At 46.4% G+C, this 21,373-nt stretch overlaps 1 protein-coding gene and 1 pseudogene across 1 annotated transcript in view; one reads left to right on the forward strand and one right to left on the reverse strand.

Annotated features, from left to right (window-relative positions):
• The window catches only part of LOC117356644, a 473,566-nt pseudogene that overhangs the window by 412,015 nt on the left and 40,178 nt on the right, over positions 1-21,373 (forward strand).
• AFG1L (AFG1 like ATPase) overlaps positions 5,708-21,373 on the reverse strand; it is a 283,959-nt gene continuing 268,293 nt past the window's right edge. The window contains exon 13 of the mRNA XM_033936142.1: positions 5,708-7,292. Coding sequence (XP_033792033.1) covers positions 7,158-7,292 — 135 coding nt within the window. The 3' untranslated portion in view covers positions 5,708-7,157. The remainder of the gene's footprint in view (positions 7,293-21,373) is intronic.

Raw genomic sequence — 21,373 nt, forward strand, 5'->3', positions numbered from 1 at the left:
TGCCTCCTGAGATTTCAGGTGTGCCACGGTACACTGGGGAGGAGACGCGCCGGTGCCAGATGACTGCCTATAGGACATGCTGTAGGCAATCAGTGGGTGCCAGCACCTATCCTTCTCTCTAGCACCTCTTCCCTTCTGGTACCCCCCACTGGCATCTCAGGGCCTACCTGGAGGGCCTTCACACACATGCAGACATCAACATGATGATGTCATGCATACGCATGATGTCATCACAGCGATATCCACGTACTTCTAGGTGCCTCAAGCCAAGACCACTACCTTTAGTGTGCTGCGGCTTGAGAAAGTTTGCGGGACACTGGTCTAAGGTGTGAATTCTAGAAGGGAGTCGTTTGGCACTAGCAACAGATGTGAGAGATTGATTTTTTTTTTAAATTGCATTTGTTATTTCCTAATAAACTTGTGCTTAAGGTGAGGAACAAAACATATCCCACCTTAGGAATCAGGGTCTTATTGTCATGGGATATGGGCGATATTAACCTTCATCTTGTAGATCTCTAATTGAGTCTTCCAGATTAGAACTCTTGACCAGGTCTGGGTTTTAGATCAAATTATACAAGCTAACCTAGCACTCGGGCCAAATATAAGCACATTCTAGGCATGAATATTCATGAATATCCTGAAAATTAGGTCTGTAAATAGTGGTAATTGAACACAGCACAAGGCATCCAGAAAATAAAACCAGGCAAATAATCTCCCATCAAGTCAGAATGGGCTGCAGTCAAGCCCCAATTCTCATTTAAACCTTTGGAAAATGAATGATTAAAAGTCAGATGTCAAGTGGCTCCTCTATGAAGTCACTGATTTTTATTAAAGCTACTTCATCATTCAGCAGTGAGTATACAGATAACCATCCAACTCTGATTTACTATTATGGCGATGGGAAGACCGACAACATCGTCAGTTCTACTTTATACTTTTAGCAATAAATACGACAAACATTCAAAATCATTTTATACCAAGGGGTTGGTGCTCCTGGGAGTGTAATGCATTATTCTACTATCAGGACAGCTCTTTGGGGGGGTTTCTAAATAGCGGCATTTTGCCTTTCCCCCTCACCCACTAGATTAGACAGACTGCCCTGTGCACTAATTGTTAAATAGAAATTGAGCATGAAGGGGCTGAAAGGTCACAGAGCACCCCCACTGAACAGTGTTCGAGGACACAGCCCACATCTTGCATTCAGAGCACAAGGCTGTAGCTCAGGGGTGTCAAAGTCCCTCCTCGAGGGCCGCAATCCAGTCGGGTTTTCAGGATTTCCCCAATGAATATGCATGAGATGTATTTGCATGCACTGCTTTCATAGTATGCTAATAGATCTCATGCATATTCATTGAGGAAATCCTGAAAACCCGACTGGATTGCGGCCCTCGAGGAGGGACTTTGACACCCCTGCTGTAGCTTCACAGCAATATAAATATCACAGATATACTGTAAGCCTAAAGCACTGGTTCCCAACCCTGTCCCGGAAGACCACCAGCCAGTCAGGTTTCCATTCTAGCCCTACCGAATATGCATGAGGCATATTTGCATGCTTGTCACCTCCAGGACAGGGTTGGGAACCACTAACGAAGAAAGGAGTAAGAGCTGCTGTGAATCCACCTGTGGAAAGGAGAGGTAGAAAGACACTTTTCACATTAAAACCAAACAGTAAACTCTCCATTTATAATGCCAGTATCTTGGTGAGGTATCTGAATGCAATTTGTAAAAGATGCAGATAAGTGCATAATGCTTCCTCGGTGTCTTTGGCCACTAGTGGGCAGTGCTGAGGTGACGCTGTCACAGAAGACCTGCTGGAGGTCTCGTCAGAGCAGTAGATCACTGTCTGAAAAGAATTGGCAAAGCCAGGCAGTTTTGGTTTTCACCTGTAAAAGGAGAGATGAACACAGTCTTTTTGATGAAGGTGGAATCCTAACTAGGGCTCCAGAAAAAGGAGGGCGGGTTTTACTTCCATTGAAAGCAAAGGAAATAAGGAGGACAGATTGGGACATCTGGGTTTTACTTCCATTGCTTTCAATGGACGTAAAACCCGAATGTCTCAATCCATCCTCCTTTTTCTAGAGCTATCTGGTAACCCTAACTATGGCTACAGAAAAAATAGAGTACTTGGAGGGCTGCCGAAAAAATAGTTAATGTCTTATTAAAGAAATGACAATTTTGCATGAGGTAAAACTCTTTATAGTTTATATATCTTTCCTTTTAACTGTTAAAGGAAAGTTTTATAAACTCTAAAGAGTTTTACCTCATGCAAAATTGTCATTTCTTTAATAAGACATTAACTATTTTTTTCTGTGGCCCTCCAAGTACCTACAAATCCAAAATGTGGCCCTGCAAAGGGTTTGAGTTTGAGACCACTGGGTTAAATGGTCATTTTGCTCAATGGAGGAAAGCAAACAGGGGTCTGAACTAGGACCGGTGCTATTTAACTTATTTATAAATGATCTGGAAATTGGAGCGAGTGAGGTGATTAAATTTGCAGATGACACTAAACTGTTCAAAATTGTTAAAACGCATGTAGATTGTGAAAAATTGCAGACGGACCTTAGGAAATTGGAAGACCGGGTGTTTAAATGGCAGATGAAATTTAATGTGGACAAATGCAAAGGGATGCACATTGTGAAGTATAACCTGAATCGCAGTTACCAGATGCTAGGGTCCACCTTGGGGATTAGCTTCCAAGAAAAGGATTTGGGTATCATTGTAGACAATACAAGGAAACCTTCCGCCCAAAAGCAAACAGGATGCTATGCTAAAAAAGGGATGGTTAACAAGACTAAGAATGTTATAATACCCCTGTATTGCCCCAAGGTGCAACCTCATCTGGAGTATTGCGTTAAATACTGGTCTCCTTATCTCAAGAAAGATATAGTGGCACTAGAAAAGACTCAAAGAAGAGCGACCAAGATGGTAATGGGGATGGAACTCCTCTCGTATGATGAAAGACTAAAACGGTTAGGGCTCTTCAGCCTGAAAAAGAGACGGCTGAGGGGAGATAGGATTGAAGTCTACAAAATCCTGAGTGGAGTAGAACGGGTACAAGTAGATCGATTTTTCACTCCGTCAAAAATTACAAAGACTAGGGGACATTTCATGAAGTTACAGGAAAATATTTTTAAAACCAATAGGAGGAAATTTTTTTTCACTCAGAGAATAGTTAAGCTCTGGAACGCGCGTTGCCAGAGGATGTGGTAAGAGCGGATAGCGTAGCTGGTTTTAAGAAAGGTTTGGACAATTCCTGGAGGAAAAGTCCATAGTCTGTTATTGAGAAAGACAAGGGGGAAGCCACTGCTTGCCCTGGATAGTAGCATGGAATATTGCTACGCCTTGGGTTTTGGCCAGGTACTAGTGACCTGGATTGGACACCGTGAGAACATGCTACTGGGCTTGATGGACAAACTAGATGGGCCATTTGGCTTTTATCTGCTTCCATGTTTCTATTATGAGATTTTGCCTCTTCTTTTCTTTATCAGTGCTTATACTACTTTCCAATTTCTTCATTCGGCTCCTTTTTCTATTTTTTGAAAGATGTTCTTTTGGTTAGAATAGACTTTCATCTCTCCTTATATCAATGCTGTCATTTGGCCTTCTTTCCATCTTTTTTAATGAGTCCTTTCTAAAGGCAGCCAGAGATGGCATATAATTTATTCATTTATATTCCGTATATCCTACAATTTTATACGGATTACAAATTATTCAGGTACTCAAGCATTTTTCCCTATCTGTCCTGGCAGGCTCACACTCTATCTAATGTACCTGCAATTCAAGAGTGCTGGCAACAAGAAACAGATCAGGCTGTTTAGTGTTTTATTATATATGCATGACTTGCAATTCACTTTGAATAAAAGTGGAAAAGAAATAATAAATTATACAACTGACTTTTAAACTGCTACTTTGGAAATTCTTCAGAAACTTAGGGAGCCACTGGGAGCAGCCAAGATGAAACCAGGCTCCCAAGCCACATCAATAATAATAATAATTTATTTCTTATATACTGCCAAAGCCATAGTAGCTCGAGGCGGTTTACAACAAAGAAGGGCTGGACAATCAGCGAATATAGGTACAGTCAGCGAATATAGGAACAACAAGGAAGGCCTGTACAGTCAGCGAATATAAGTACAATCAGCAAATGAAGATACAATTTATATGGGTAAGCAGGATACAGGGGGCCATAAGTTGGGCATAGAGATCTTAGGTTATAAATCGGTTAAATTTTTTTTCACTCAGAGAATAGTTAAACTCTGGAACGCGCGTTGCCAGAGGATGTGGTAAGAACGGATAGCGTAGCTGGTTTTAAGAAAGGTTTGGACAATTTCCTGGAGGAAAAGTTCATGTATGTTATTAAGACATGGGGGAAGCCACTGCTTGCCCAGTTTTGGTAGCAAGGAATGTTACTGGGCTTGATGGATCCTGAAGTTTAGGTAGGATGAGGAGCGTGAGATAATATTGCCCAGCCAATTATTTAGTTGACCTGCTTGGAAGGCGAGTGTTTTATTCAGGTATCTTTTGTAACGGCAGGCCTTTAGAGTTGGATGGCTAAACAGATGAGTTCTGCGTGTGGGTCTGATGGACAGTCTAAGATAAAATGGTGAGCCAAGTATAAAGGGGCTGAACCAAGGATGGATTTGAAACAGAAACAGGCAAACTTGAACTGCACTCTTGCTTCCAAGGGTAGCCAGTGGAGTTTTTGGTAGTAGGTAGTGTTCCCATTTTTTTAGCCCAAAGATCAGACGGATTGCCGAATTTTGGATGATTCGTAGTCTTTGAGTGGTTTTTTTGAAAGATTCCAGATAGATAATGTTACAGTAATCGAGTAAGTTTAGGATGGAGGATTGCACAAGCGGAATGAGGTTGCATTGAAGTATTTTCTGATGGTTCTTTGGATCCTCTCGGTTCCTACTGGCTCTGAAGTCAGAAATGCAATCTTAATATGACTGATCTGAGGGGCTCCAGGGGACTTCTAGAGAATTATACAAATATCAACTTAAAAATAAAAGGTTTAACTAGCATGAGATGAGACACTTGATATTTTTGCAAGAAAAAGTTGCTAATGAATCCCAACTAACACTTGCATCTTGGATAGATCCTGGATAGTGGAAGTAGTGTGAAAAACCTACCTGTCATCAAGTAATCCAAAACATGGCTGCCATTTCACCTTAGCTCAGTTGGGTTTATACATGGATTTGTAGTCTGCAAAGTCCAAATACCTGCTCTAAAATTCTTTGAGAAATCAATGGACAAATCAGAACCACAAATCTATGGATTAGGGCAAACCCAGAAATGAATCAGCCTGTTTGGTTGACTTGGGGTATGGAGACAATCCCAGTGCAGCAGTGGTTCCCAACCATTTCAGTTGGGTTTTCAGAACAGCCACAATGAGTACCGTGGACCACTTTCATTTTGGTCAGCAGTACACGCTGGTTTTACACAGAGCAGTGTTTCTCATGATGAGTGAAAAAATATAAAAATTTGTATGTCTTATTTATCATGATTTAACCATGGTTGGAGCTACAGCTTCAGCACCCTGGGGTTGTGGGTTCAAACCCCGTGCTGCTCCTTGTGACCCTGGGCAAGTCACTCAGTCCTCCATAGCCCCAGGTACGTTAGCTAGATTGTGAGCCCACCGGGACAGAGAGGGAAAATGCTTGAGTACCTGATTGTAAAACCGCTTAGATAACCTTGATAGGCGGTATATAAAATCCTAATAAACTAAGAAAAAAACAAACCAAAAACCAACTATACTAAAAAACAAGACTCCTGAGGCAGGCCTCTTTGGGCCGAAACACGATCGTGTCGAGTCAATCACAATGGTCACCTTAGTTGTTGTTTTTACTTTGCTTAAATGCTAGAGGGAGGCTCCACAGCATGTAGCAGAGCTCTGAACGTGAGCCCACTGCTAGGGTAGTTCCTGGGAGTCCCAGAGAGCTCACAGAGGTAAGGAGTCTTAGTGAAGGCAATTTGACACCTGCAAATAATTAGGCAATGTGCTTGCCAATGCAAGTAAAAGCCAGACTGTCTGTAGAAAGAGACAAAGGATATTATGGTAAGCTCAGCCAAACCAAAAGGACAGTTTTAGGAGAAAAACCCTTTAATAGGGAGTGCTTGTAGGAACTTACCAGTAAATGCTATTCTGAATTTATGTTTTGGCAGAGCCAGCAATAACTGTTCTGATTAGAAACCAAAGAGAAGCAAGTCAGACAGGCTCTGATAAGTCACTGGAGATGGACGCTGGTTAAAGATGAAGGGGCCCAAATGATGTGACTCAGGGCTGCGCATGAAAAGGCTTATAGGCTAAATGGAATCGTTTTATAATGGAAATATTATTACCTGCCTGAAAAAAGTACTTGGCAAAGTGAACCGCATTTGCTGTTGAAAGCAATACGTTGGATATTTACAGTTTACTGTTTAGTCTTAAGCTGTTTTAGGATGAGAGAGGATCTGGTAAATGTCTGGGTCAGATAACAAAAGCACTACCTCCGTTCAGATTGCCTAGTAGATCTGGACAGCATGTTCCATCTACACTGCAGATAACCTATGACAGATAGGAAGCGGTCTTAAGTGATCTGGCACATGAGCCACGATCTGGATACTGGCCCTGAATAGCTACACATGTTTTGACCACCACAGCCAGCATTTGTCTCAATAGTCACTTGGTTATGTTTTGAAGAAAGTACTTGGGATTAAGTTGGGCAAATGGCTATATAACTGTCTGTACGTTTTTAGAAGTCTGTGGAGAAACTTCCTATTCAAACTTGTGTATAAGGTGTGTACACAGTACATAGTAAATGAATTTAATGTGTTCCTGTCTCAGAGAGCTAATCCTCAAAGGACTTTTATAATATGCATGAGATAGACTTCCATGCAAGCAAATCTTTCTCATTATGGCTGTCTGAGGTGTTTCAGGCCAGATTTTGGAACTGTGCTTTGCAGCATCCCTGGGCTCTGAATTTATTCTCTGTTTTGGAAGAAAAGCACAATAAAATAAAGCTTTAACTCAGACAATGAAATCTAAATAAGAATATTCCTTAAATCTGTGTAAATGTTTGAAGAGTAATGGTCCAAGGATAATCCCATTCATATGCATAGCAGTTCTAGTCGGGACATTTTCTTTATAAACCGCATTTCTTCTGAAGTTCTTAACTCTACAGCTGCTTTTGGCCTCTGTCACCGTCCTTCCAATACTGTTCAGTTTGCATTTGTGTGAGTCGGGATAGTGTACGATGAAATGCAAAAATTTCCTCTTCTCCTGTAAACATGGACATTCCATCAGCCGAGTCCTGCAGAGCAAAAGAACACAGAGTTAGAGGACTCCTAGTCTCCTGAGAACAGACGGCCTTTGGGTCCTTGGACTGTTCAATTTCTAGTAAAAACAAACTTTGTTCTTCATAGTTACTACACAAGAGCATAATAATTGCCTTGCTGGATCAGACCACAGGTCCATTTAGCCCAGCACCCTTTATAGCCAACCCATGTCACAAGATCCCCAAGATTCCATGCTACTTACACCCAGAGATAAAGTGTCTGTCCCCAGGTCTACCTTAATAACAGGAATTTGTCCAAGTCTCTTTTGAAACCAAGCTTCACTAAAGAAAGATTAGGTTACTCACCTCTGTTAATCTTTTTTCTTGTAAATAGCCTCTGGAAGCTTCACCCTCGGGTTTTGCATCTATTCCAGCCTTGGCTGCAGAACTTACAAATAAAACCAGCCCCCTCGCCGAGGTTCTCTCTCTGGACACTCCCCTCTAAGCTCAGTAGGTAGCAAAGCCAGATGGGTCTAGTACAAACAGGAAATACAAGAAAAGAAGAGGGGGGGGGTGTGGGGACTCCCCGCTACAAGTTAATTCTGCTCATGATAACCAAACACAACTAACAAATGCCCAAAAAGGCCAAATTTAGCATAACAAGAAATTTGAACATTTAGAAACTGTAAAACTGAGTAATAGTTCTCTAAAGGAGACACAGTTTGAAAACCAGAAGGGACACCACCCCAGGACCCCTCTAATCCCTTAACTTTGTATAAAAGAACACTCATGGGATTTTTAGAGCGGCTGGTCAAAGACAGAAATCAACTTACCAGTTACTGGCAGGTGACCTGCGAATCAGATAGAATAGACGGGCGAGTGTGAAGCTTCCAGAGGCTATTTACAAGAAAAAAGATTAACAGAGGTGAGTAACCTAATCTTTCTTTCTTGGACAATAACTTCTGGAACCTTCACCTTTGGGACATATCGAAGCAGTCCCATCAGGGGGGCCCCGATGTGCCCGTTGCCAGGACCAAATCCCTAAAATCAGCATCTTGCTTGGTATAGGTAGGAAGAGAGGCCAAGTGGCTACCCTACAAATCTCATCAGGCGAGACCACATGGGATTCAGCCCATGAGGAAGCCATTCCTCTAGTAGAGTGAGCCTTTACCCCAAGGGGAGGCTTCTTCCCCACTGACACATAAGCAGCAGAAATGGCAGTACGGATCCGAGAGATGGTAGCCTTGGAAGCAGGCTGACCAAACAGATGGTCCGAAAGATGAAAGTCAGTCGTGGTCTCTAGGTATCTCAAAAGGAGACACCGCACATCCAAAGACTGCAAAACATGGTCCATAGACTTGGAACCCGACCAAACAAAGGCGGGTAGCCGAACTTCCTGGTTGACATGGAATGCAGAAACCACTTTCAGAAGAAAAGAAGGTACTGTTCTTAGAATAACCGCAGACTCCGTGATGCAGAGAAAAGGATCTCTGCACAATAGAGCCTGAAGCTCCGACACTCTCTGTGCAGAAGTGACCGCCACAAGGAAAACGGTCCTGATGGTAAGATCTTTCAGAGAAATTCCATCCAGGGGTTTTAGGGCAGATGAGCCAGTGAGTGGAGAACCAGATTCAGATTCCATGTAGGACAAGGCAGTCGCAAAGGAGGCTGCAGCCTCCCCGCCCCAAGTAAGAAGCGTACGTCTGGGTGAGAACCCCTGACAAAAGAGGGACCCAAACACGACAGTCCTGCAATCTGGACACGCATTCTGGACAATCCCACAATCTGGACTTCCTGAGGCCAGCCTGCAGGAAGTCCAGAACATGTGCCACCAATGGGGCCAAAGGGTTCACTTGAACTCTGGTACACCAAGCCTGAAAGCACATCCAGGCTTTCATATAGGCCGATACCATTGACTTCCTCTTGCTTTGAAGAAGCATGGTGATGACCACCGAAGAGTAGCCCCTAGCCCTCAAGGCCGTGCATTCAAGTGCTAGGCTGTAAGACCAAAGCGGTCCAGATCTTGAAGGGCTAATGGGCCCTGCATGAGCAATCTCTGATGGCAAGGAAGATGCAGACCCCTCTCTAAACTCAACCGTACCAGGTATGCACACCAAGGTCACCTGTGCCAGTCTGGGGCCACTAGGAACATAGAAAAATGACATCAGAAAAGGGCCATAACCCATCAAGTCTGCCCACACTAAAGACCCACCCCCCTAACTTTACCCTCTTAGATATCCCATAGCCCATCAAGACTGTCCACTCTGATGACCCTCCCCCCAACTTTATCCTCTTAGAGTTCCCACATGCACATCCCATTTACTCTTAAAATCTGGCACGCTGCTGGCCTTAACCACCTGCATTGTAAGTTTATTCCAATGATCGAACACTCTTTCGGTGAAGAAATACTTCCTGGTGTCGCCATGAAATTTCCCGCCCCTGATTACCGGACCGGCATGAGATGCCACCCGGCGCAGAACGCGCCTTATCATAGGCCACTGGGGAAATACATACAGAAGTTCCCCTTCAGGCCACGGTTGAACTGAAGCGTCGAACCCTTCGCTGACCACCGTCCGGTTCCCCAAGGATGCCATCAGAGCGAAGGTGGGAAGACCCCACTGGCGAACTATGGCTTTGAACACTAGCCTGGATAGGGACCATTCTCCTGGGTCCAGAAACTGATGATTTAGGAAGTCTGCCTGCATATTGTCCACTCCTGCCACATGAGCCACGAACAAGGCCATCAGATGCCTCTCTGCCCAGGCAAAAGGCATCCGAGCTTCCAGGCTAAGCAGGGGACCCTGCGTGTCTCCCTGACAATCAACATAGACAACGGCCATCGCATTGTCTGAGAACACATAGAAGGCTTTTCGGTGTAGACACCCTTGAAATCTCAGCAGCCCCAGAAGGAACATGCGCAGCTCTAGTCAATTGATTGACCACCTGCTCTCCAGCACAGTCCACCGGCTCTGGACAGGCATAGACCCGCAAACCGCTCCCCAAACAGAGACTCGTATCTGTTGTCAAGGTCACCCAATCCAAGACTCTCAGAGGGAGGCCTCTGAACAGAGTAACCGGGTTCAACCACAGCACATTGCTGTGCGCCACCGCCAACCAAGGCAACTTCACTCCCAATGCATCCCGCTGAGGATTCCATCGAGTCAGAAGGGACAATTGGAGAGGACGGTGGTGAACTCGTGCCCACGGAATCACATCTATGGTTGCCACCATGAGACCCAAGACCTGCAGATACTGACAGGCCGTCGGAGCTGAAACTGCTAACATGTCCCGGATGGCACTCTGAAGCTTGAGCTTCCTGGGTTCCGGCAGGAACACCCGGTTCCTTCCTGTATGGAACTGGACTCTCAGGTATTCCAAGTCCGGCGTCGCCTCGAGATGACTCTTCTTGAGATTGATCACCCTGCCGAGACTCAGTGGCATACCAAGGGGGGGGGCGGGAGGCGTGGTCCGCCCCGGGTGCAGCCTTAGGGGGGGGTGCACAGCCGGACAGGTCTGGAAAATTCCTGGGCTGCGATGGCACTCAGTGGCATTGGCATCTCCGTGACGGCACTCAGCGGCATCGGTGCCCCCCCTGCCCCACGACAGCACTCAAGTTCGGCCTCCTCCTGGCATCAGCAGAACTTCAGATCGGCAACAGGTGCTCAGTCAAAAGCTTCCCCTGACTCAGCTTCCTGTTTCTGCCCAGGCAGTTTAGTCAGGGGAAGCTTTTGACTGAGCACCTGTTGCTGATCTGAAGTTCTGCTGATGCCAGGAGGAGGCCGAACTTGAGTGCTGTTGCGGGGCAGGGGGGGCGCCGATGCCGCTGAGTGCCATCGCGGAGGGGGGGCACCAATGCCGCTCAGGGCCTTCGCGGGGGGGAGGGGGCTTTGCCGATCTTGTTGCCAAAATCGGAAAGGTGAGGGAGAAAGATGGGCCTGTGGTGGATGGAGAGATTGAGAGAAGGGGGACAGATAATGGAAGTGGGGGAAAGAGAGAGAAAGGGCAGATGATGGAAGTGGGGGAAAGAGAGAGAAGGGGCAGATGATGGAAGTGGAGAGAAGGGGGAGAAAGAAGAGGGCAGATGATGGAAGTGGGGGAAAGAGAGAGAAGGGGCAGATGATGGAAGTGGGGAGAGAGAAGAGGGCAGATGATGGAAGGGGGGAAGAGAGAGAAGGAGCAGATGATGGAAGTGGGGAGAAGGGGCAGATGATGGAAGTGGGGGAAAAAGAGAAGGGGCAGATGATGGAAGTGGAGAGAAGGGAGAGAGAGAAGAGGGCAGAGGATGGAAGGAGGGGATAAATAAAAGGAGGGCACATGATGGGGAAAAGGATTGAGTTAGGGAAATACTAGAGGGGGTGAGGGAAAAAGGTGGCGAGCTGTAGGTAGACAGTAAAAAAGGAAATTGATGAGAGGGTAGTAAGAAGGTAATCTAGATGGATGCAGAAAATAAATTGAAAAGGAAAATGAGGGAAGAAAGGGATTGCAGAAGAAAGGTGTGGGAGAGGGAAGGAGAGGAGAGAGATGCCAGACCAATGGGGGTGAAAGGAGAGATGAGAGGGAAGGAGAGGAGATAGATGCCAGACCAATGGGGGTGAAAGGAGAGATGGAAGGGGGAGGCATACAGTTTCTGGAAGGGGCATAGAAGGAGAGAAGATGCCATATAGGGGCAGAGAGATGGCAGACAGTAGATGGAAGGAAGACAGTAACAAGAAGATGAGGAAAGCAGAAACCAGAGAAGAGAGGTAGAACAAAAATTTTCTATTTATTTATGTCACTGTTTCAGTGGTGTTGCATTTTATGCAGAGTCCAGCTTCTTGCTGGTTCAATTTAACCTTTGTCTATGTATTTCTATTTTATCTCCCCTTTTACAAAACTGTGGAGCGTTTTTTAGCACCAGTCATGGTGGTAGCAGCTCTGATGCTCAGAATTCTATGAGCGTCAGAGCTGTTACTTCCATGGCTAAAATCCACACTACAGTTTTGTAAAAGAGGGAGGGGTTAGTTTGTGATGACATAGTCCATACTAGGCAAAGGTATTTTCTGTGTTCTGTGTGTTCGAAAGACATGGTTTTCTGTTAGGATTGACGGTGTAGGATTGATCTGTACTAGTCTGGCTTGTTTAGTTTTACAATGGGTGTATTGATGTTGTACTGCTCACTGCATATGTAAGATGCTGCCTTTTCCTAGGTACTCATGTGTGACGTGTGGCTTGTTATTAAAAATCATGTTTTTCGTACCGATGGGGGTGCCAAAAAATGATGGGCCCCGGGTGTCACATATGCTAGGTACAATAGTAGTAAGAAACACTTTCAAATGGAGACTAATATGATGTTCAAAAACAGTGTAAGAGCAGTGATGGATCAGTGTTGGCTCAAAAAAAGGAAAAAGCCTCAGAACAGGCCCTCCCACCTCCACAATGGTGGATATAAAAGGTGGTTGAGCGGTAACCTCACAGGCAAAATCTTCAATGAATATTGTGCATGAAACTGTGCTTCACTGATATATAAAAACGAAGGCCAGCGTTTCACCAATAGGCTACATCAGGGTGTGACCCGACCAATCAGGCTTCTTTCAGAAGGAACGCCGAAGCGTCTCATAAGTCCGAAAAAAGCTAGGTACGCCACTGCCGAGACTTTTCAGAAATTGCACCACCTGGAGAACCGCCTTGCAGCATTCCCCTAGTGAGGGAGCTCTGATTAGCCAATCGTCTAGGTACGGATGAACTAGCGCCCCTAGGGTTAGTGCAAATGGGCAGCAACCACCACTATGACTTCGGTAAAGGATCTTGGTGCCGACACCAGCCTGAATGGCAGCACTGCAAACTGGAATTCCTCCCGAGAGTGTGAAATCTCAGGAAACTCCTGTGGTCCGGAAAAATCTGGATGTGGAAGTACGCTTCCGTGAGATCCAAGGAAGCCAAAAACTCCTCTGGCACCACCGCTACCACAACGGAATGCACTGTTTCCATCTGGAAACATGGAACCCGCAGGAAGGCATTCACTGCCTTCAGGTCCAGAATAGGCCTGCAATCTTCAGAATCCATGACGAAGTATATCGAGTATTTCCTGGAGCTCAAGTCACCACTTGGAACGGGCTCCATGGCCGCCAGATCCAGCAACTTGCGCACCGTGGCTCGCACCTTGCTGGTCCTGTCCGGGTATCCCACTGATGAAGACAGGTAGAAGTCCGGCGGAAGACTGAAAAACTGCAGTCGAAGGCCCCCCCCTGAGTACCTCAAGGACCAAAGGTATCTTCCGCCCTACTGGAAGGAAGGCCGAAAGCTGCCCCCCAATCCGGGGGGTGACCGCTAGAGACCTGGCATCATAATTTACTCTCGGAGGGGCAGACAAACAGGAGTTGGAAGACTGTTGGCGCACTGCACCTCCAAAGCGAGGTCTTAGGTAACTTTGTAATACTGCCATGTCGCTGGGGGCCCGGCGAACTGTGAAGTGCGCCAGTAGGGATGAAAAGTTGTCCGTTCTATACCCATGGTTGGGCAAGGCTTAGAGCCAGAGAGCACTTTAGGCTTACGATCCTGAACACTAGCCCTAAGGTCATCCAGACTCTGGCCAAACAAGAGCAAACCTTTAAAAGGTAACCTGCTCAGAATAGCCTGAGATGAGGAATCACACGGCCACTGGCAAATCCAGAGCATTCGCAGGACGGATACAGAATAAGCTCCCAGCTTAGCAAAAACTTTCAAAATGTAATGTAATTTATTTCTTATATACCGCTAAACTCCATTAGGATTCTAAGCGGTTTACAGAAAAATAGACAATAGGGTACATTAAAATTATAAGTAAAATAGGTACTTAGATATTCCCTTACTGTCCCGAAGGCTCACATTCTAACTAAAGTACCTAGAAAAATGACAATTAGTAGAGTAATGAAAAAATAAAATAGAGATAGAAGAGAAAAAATAAGAAAATAAACATTCTAATAAGACTACAATGATCTAAAGGACTTTGAAAGGTTGAAAAAAGAGGGGAGATAGGAAATAGAAGCATAAGGGAGAACCATTGAAACTATAGAATACTTGGGAAATTTAAATGAAATTTAAATAATAAAATAGGAAACAAAAACCAAGTGGCAAAACAATGAATGAGATTTAAAAATAAAATATCATAAACTAAAAAGAAAGTGAAAAAATAAAAACAAACAGTCAAGACTGAAGTCCAGCTTGAAATGACTTCACTGCTTTGGCTGCGAAACTTCTCCAGATGTCATCCGATCCTTGTCAGCAAACCGGAAGCCCCAAATCCAGAGTCTCCGGTCATCAACTCGTCTAAGATATTCACTCTCTCCTCCTGCAAGTTAATCCCTGATGGGATGAGTCGACACTCTGCTTCCAAGGTAAGGGCACACATAGCAAACAGTTCTCTAGGAGCCACACAGACTCAGGTGGAAAAAGCCTTACAGCGACCTAGCAAACACAATGTGTGGAGGGCCATGTATATTAATGCTCACAGTTTAGGCAATAAAATTCTAGAGCTGGAAACTGAAATAAGGGATGCCAACCTAGACGTGGTGGCAATAACCGAAACATGGTTTATGGACTCACATGGGTGGGATATGACTATACTGGGGTACAATCTACTTCGTCGTGACAGAGAGGGCAGGTTAGGTGGTGGGGTAGCACTATACATTAAAGAAGACATCAAAACCACCAGGATCACAGATGTCAAATACACCGGGGAGTCCCTCTGGGTTAACCTGGCAAGAGGTGGCAATAAATGCTTGTATCTTGGTGTGGTATACAGACCCCCAAGACAAATGAAAGACATGGACACGGAATTAATTGAGGACATAGAGAATATCACTCTACGGGGCGACACTGTACTGCTTGGGGACTTCAACATGCCTGGTGCAAACTAGAACACATTTTCAGCAACCAACAGTAGCAGCAAGAGGCTTTTGGCCTCCATAAATGGTGCACAACTAAAACAGATGGTAACGGAGCCCACTAGGGCCCAGGTGATCCTTGACCTGGTACTCACCAACGGGGAAAGCATCTCAGAGGTCTTGGTAGGAGATACGCTAGCCTCCAGCGACCATAACATGGTATGGTTCAACCTTAGGAAAGGATTCCCTAAATCAATCACAAAAACAAAAACTTCCGGGGTACCGACTTCACACGCATGGGAGATTTCGTCCATCAGACGCTGCAGGACCAAGCAGAGACCGGTAATGTGGAAGCTATGTGGTCGTACCTGAAATCATCCATACACAAAGCTACTAATCGCTACATAAAATCAGTAGACAAATGGCAAAGAAACAATAAACTCCAATGGTTCACTGAGGAGATCTCGCACCTCATTAAGGAGAAGAAAACAGCATTTCTTTCCTACAAACGTACGCAGAGAAGGGAAACTAAAATAGAATATAAGACCAGGTCTGCAGCGGTCAAAACAGCAGTTAGGGAGGCCAAACTTCAAGTGGAAGAAACTTTGGCAAAAAACATTAAAAAAGTGGACAAATCTTTCTTCAGGTATATTAGTGATAGGAAAAGGAACACAGGCGGCATAGTACGCCTTAGAAGACCGGACGGAAACTACGCAGTGGCGAATTCTGAAAAAGCCGAAATACTAAATGAATATTTCTGCTCAGTCTTCATCTGTGAGGCACAGGGATACGGACCACAGTTGAAGGCAAAACAAATTGCGGAAGACCCGTTTCAGAATTTTGAGTTCACACCTGAAGACGTCTACAGCTAGCTGACAAGGCTCAAGGAGAACAAGGCCATGGGACCGGACAATTTATACCCAAGAGTGCTTAGAGAATTGAGAGATGTTCTGGCGGAACCGTTGGCCATGCTCTTCAATCTCTCACTAAGCACGGGGAAAGTTCCGTTGGACTGGAAAAGAGCCAACATCATTCCTCTGCATAAAAAGGGTTGCAAGGCTGAGGCTGTGAACTATAGACCGGTGAGTCTCACTTCAATAGCGTGTAAACTCATGGAAACACTAATTAAGCATAAATTAGATAAGGTCTTGAATGAGGGGAATCTCCGGGACCCCAGTCAACATGGATTCACCAAGGGTAGGTCCTGCCAGTCCAATCTTTATCAGCTTCTTTGACTGGGTAACAAGAAGGCTGGACTCGGGAGAGTCCTTAGACGTCGTATACCTTGACTTCAGCAAGGCTTTTGACAGCGTCCCACACCGCAGACTGCTGAACAAGATGGAATCGATGGGGTTAGGAGTAACACTAACTGCATGGGTTAAAGATTGGCTAAGTGGCAGACTTCAGAGGGTGATGGTTAACGGTACCCTCTCCAAAACATCGGAAGTGACCAGTGGAGTGCCGCAGGGCTCAGTCCTGGGTCCACTCCTCTTCAACATATTCATTAGGGATTTGACTCAAGGGCTTCAAGGTAAGGTAACCTTATTCGCTGATGATGCCAAACTATGCAATATCATAAATGGCTACAATCTGCAGAATACTATGGAACAGGACCTCCGTACTTTAGAAAGTTGGTCATCTGTCTGGCAGCTGGGCTTCAACACCAAGAAATGTAAGGTCATGCATCTCGGAAATGGAAATCCATGCAAAACTTACACCTTGAATGGAGAAACTTTGACCAAGACTACAGCAGAACGAGACTTGGGAGTGATCATCAGTGCAGACATGAAGATTGCTACTCAAGTGGAGAAGGCTTCATCTAAGGCACGGCAGATGATGGGTTGTATCAAGAGAAGTTTCGTCAACAGGAAGCCTGAGGTCATGATGCCATTATACAGAGCCATGGTGAGACCTCATCTAGAATACTGTGTGCAATTTTGGAGGCCACATTACCGTAAAGATGTGCTCAGAATTGAGTCGGTTCAGCGGATGGCCACCAGGATGGTCTCGGGGCTAAAGGGTCTCTCGTACGAAGAGAGACTGAACAAATTACAGCTCTATACTCTCGAGGAGCGTAGGGAGAGGGGAGACATGATTGAGACATTTAAGTACATCACGGGACGGGTCGAAGTGGAAGATGATATCTTTCTTCTCAAATGACCCTCGAACACAAGAGGACATCCGCTCAAACTCAGGGGAGGGAAGTTTCGTGGAGACGTCAGGAAGTACTTCTTCACGGAACGAGTGATAGAGCATTGGAACAAGCTTCCAGTATAGGTGATCGAGGCCCGCAGTATCCCAGACTTCAAGAATAATGGGATACCTATGTAGGATCACTGCGAGAGTCATACCAATGAATAGGGTCGCTAGGATATAGACTTAATAGAGCAGGTCAGTAGAGTTAAGGGGGCCAGTAGACTTAAAAGGGGGTCAATGGTATGGGTAGACTTGATGGGCTGTAGCCCTTATCTACCATCATCTTTCTATGTTTCTATTCGCTGAATCTGTCTCCTTTCAGGACAGGCAACGCTCGCGTCTCTCTGACCGTTTGGGGCGCCAACCATGGCCTCCCCCTCGTGGTGGCGGTGGTGGTCGTGGGTGTCGCTCCTCATCATGGCCAAAGCTAGCGGCTGCAGCGCCTTCTCTGAGTCGACGCTGCTCAGCAGAACCAGGCTGGCTTCAGGGCCGGATGCCTCTAGCGGCGGGCGAGCGCCGGGTTGGCTGCCGGCTTCTCGGCGACAGGGGTGACGGCAATGATGGGATGGAGGGGCTGGGTGAGCAATTGCGCCGGAGGCATCTCCTTGCCCGCATACTTCAGCTCCAACTCGGCAATCCTCACCGACGCGACCTGCCCCAACAATGCCCGATAAAAACATCACATATGTCATAGAGTGCGTCTGCCAAATAATTCACTCCGGATACCAGGAAATCTCCTCGAGATCCTGGGAAAGCTTGACGTGATATGCCCTGGCCACGAAGAAAGTGGCCGCCGCAGCTCACATTCTCGCCACAGGAGAATCAAAAAGACGCTTGAGAACAAAATCCACTCTCCTGTCCCGAACATCTATCAGGACAACCCCTCCATCCGAGGTTAAAGAGGTACGCTTAGTGACCTTAGTCACAGCCGAATTCACCTTCAGTTGCTTGGTGAACTCCGGGTCCATGGGAGACAACCACGCCATGGCCCTAGCACATTTAAGGGGACCCTCCAGGGACTCTGAAGCCACTGCTATCCAAATCCGGAATGTCCGGAAAAAAAGCGGGCAGCCTATGTTGAGCACTCATGAAGAAACAGCCTGCCAACAGCTGGAGGTTCAACACCCTGGTAAAGCACCTGAGGACTCAGAAAGGAGGACAGGCCATCGGACAGTCCAAAAGAGACTGCGTACAACCGGGACAACCCCAAGCACCAGGGACCCGTTGGCAGTGGGATCCTGAAGATCTGCTAGAAAAAACCACCTTGGTGGACGCCGTAGAAAAAAAAAATCTGCGACAGCAAATGGACAGAGACGGAAACCGCCGGACTTAGGAAAAAGCAGTGGATTGCTCCAACTCTGCTGTTAGCTGATGTCGTGTGAAGAAGAAATTTATGATATTCTCCTGACGTAGCATGATTGAGGGGCGAAACAGCTGATCTCCTGTTGGGAGTCTTTTTTGAAAGCAGCAATGGAGATAAGTAACTTAGTGCTCCTTTTACAAAGGTGCGTTAGGGCCTTACCGTGCGGAATAGCGCGCGATAAATCTTGAGCAGGTGGTAGTTTTTTGGGTAGCGCACACTAATCCAGTGTGCGCGCTAAAAACGCTAGCGCATCTTTGTAAAAGGAGCCCTTCGTGCTGGGATCTGCTTCGTGAGATTTCGTTGCTTTTCAAACACTTACATTTGGACTCATTACTGTTGCCATTACATTTTTATAAGTTTGTGGACATTCACAAAGAAGATATTTGAGATTTTGGATGAAATGGTTTTTGATTTTGATGTAGTGGAGTTTTTGTTTTTTTACAGACCTATAACATGAGCTCTAGTGAACGCTATAGAAGTTCAGGAGCTGTTTAATGAGGTCTGTTTTTCTCCATGTTTCTCTCTATAATTTCTTTTGATTTCAGTTTTATATGTATGAATGAAAGCTACAACAACTCTTACAGCACAGATTGCATTTTTTGGATGAGTAGCTCCCTTACATCATCCTCAGCAAAGAATTTTGTTATTTTCTCCAGTATCTTTGTCCTCCCTCTTTTACTCCATGATAATTTAATGGTCCTACTAACTCCCTCACAGGCTTCCTGCTTTTAAGCACTTGAAAGGGTCATAAGGCATATGGGGACTTAAAGATCTCAATCTGTATACTTTGGAGGAAAGGTGGGAGAGGGGAGAAATGATAGAGACATTTAGGCCCTGATTCTCCAAAAGTGCGTCCCGATTTTAGGCAGCTGTAGACGTCCTACAGCTGTCTAATCAGCCAATCGGGATGCACGTTTTAAAAAAAAAAATGCTCCCCAGGCAGGCCGCTCGGGAGAGGCGTCCTATTCAGAATCGGCCTATACTAAACGCCGATTCTGTAACCGGCGTCTTTAGAGAATCGGGTTAAATTAGACGCGGCCGCTATACTTATGGCAGCAAGGGATCTCCCTGCTGCAATATGTATAGCGGCCGCGGTTGTTGCGGCCGCCTGTCCCATCACCGACAGGAGAATGCCTAACTCCTCCTGTCGGAACCCCGAGCCCCCTCCCCCCCAAACTCGTAATCACCGACAGGAGGATGCCCAACTCCTCCTGCCGGAAAGCCCAACGACCCCCCGCCCCAACTAATCTCCCTCCCCAACTAACCTTTCAATGTTGGTCAGCTGGACGGGTCTTGCTGCCGTCCAGCCGACGGGTCTGCCTCATGGAAATGAGACGGCATGCCCCTTCCCGGCCCATCCCTGCTAAATCTAAGGCCTGATTGGCCCAGGCTAGGCACCTGGGCCAATCAGGCCTTAGGATTAGTGGGGATGGGCGGACCCGCTATGCCTAAGGCCTGATTGGTCCAGGCTTCTACAGCCTGGGCCAATCAGGCCTTAGATTTAGCAGGGATGGGCCGGGAAGGGGCGTGCCGTCTCATTTCCACGAGGCAGACCCGTCGGCTGGACGGCAGCAAGACCCGTCCAGCTGACCAACATTGAAAGGTTAGTTGGGGGAGGGAGATTAGTTGGGGCGGGGGGTCGTTGGGCTTTCCGGCAGGAGGAGTTGGGCATCCTCCTGTCGGCGATTACGAGTTTGGGGGGGGGGGGGGGTTCCGGGGTTCCGACAGGAGGAGTTGGGCATCCTCCTGTCGGCGATTACGAGTTTGGGGGGGAGGGGGTTCCGGGGTTCGGGGTTCCGACAGGAGGAGTTAGGCATCCTTCTGTCGGTGATGGGACAGGTGGCCGCGGCCGCTATACTTTATTGCAGCAGGGAGATCCCTTGCCGCGATCAGTATAGCGGCCGCGTCTACTTACAATGTAGACCAGCATTTTGCTGGCCTACATTTTAAGCGTCTCTTCCTCTACTAGGGAGATGCGTAGGGCCGCCTAAGTTCGCCTAAGGCCTGTAGGCGAGCTTAGGCATCTTGCGGGTCTCCCTAGGCTCCCGGAGGCGCCTTCAGGCCTGCCTGGGGAGCATTTTTTTAAAAAAAACGTGCATCCCGATTGGCTGATTAGACAGCTGTAGGACGTCTACAGCTGCCTAAAATCGGGACACACTTTTGGAGAATCAGGGCCTTAGAACATAAGAACATAAGAAAAGTCTTCACCGGATCAGACCGAGGTCCATCCAGTCCGGTGATCCGCACACGCGGCGGCCCATTTAGGTACTCCTGATTGGAGACCCAGATATACCGTAGCCCTCAATATGATGTGCAAGAAGGTGTGCATCCAACTTGCCTACGTGATGTAAAATGCACATGAGTCAAGTCTCATTTGAAAGGAAGCTCTGGAATAAGAGGACATAGGATGAAGTTAAGAGGTGATAGGCTTAGGAGTAATCTAAGGAAATACTTTTTTACAGAAACGGTGGTAGTTGCATGGAACAGTCTCCTGGAAAAGGTGGTGGAGACAGAGACTGTCTGAATTCAAGAAAGCCTGAGATAGTAACATGGGATCTCTTAGAGAGGAAGAGATAATGGTTACTGCAGATGGGCACACTAGATGGGCCATTTGGCCTTTATCTGACATCATGTTTCTATAACCATAAAGCTCTATGACCTCACCAGAGGGTGGTGGATACATGGAACGCGCTTCCGGAAGCTGTGGTAAGCAGGAG

Source organism: Geotrypetes seraphini, chromosome 3 (assembly GCF_902459505.1).
Source record: "Geotrypetes seraphini chromosome 3, aGeoSer1.1, whole genome shotgun sequence".
Lineage (NCBI taxonomy): Eukaryota > Metazoa > Chordata > Amphibia > Gymnophiona > Dermophiidae > Geotrypetes > Geotrypetes seraphini.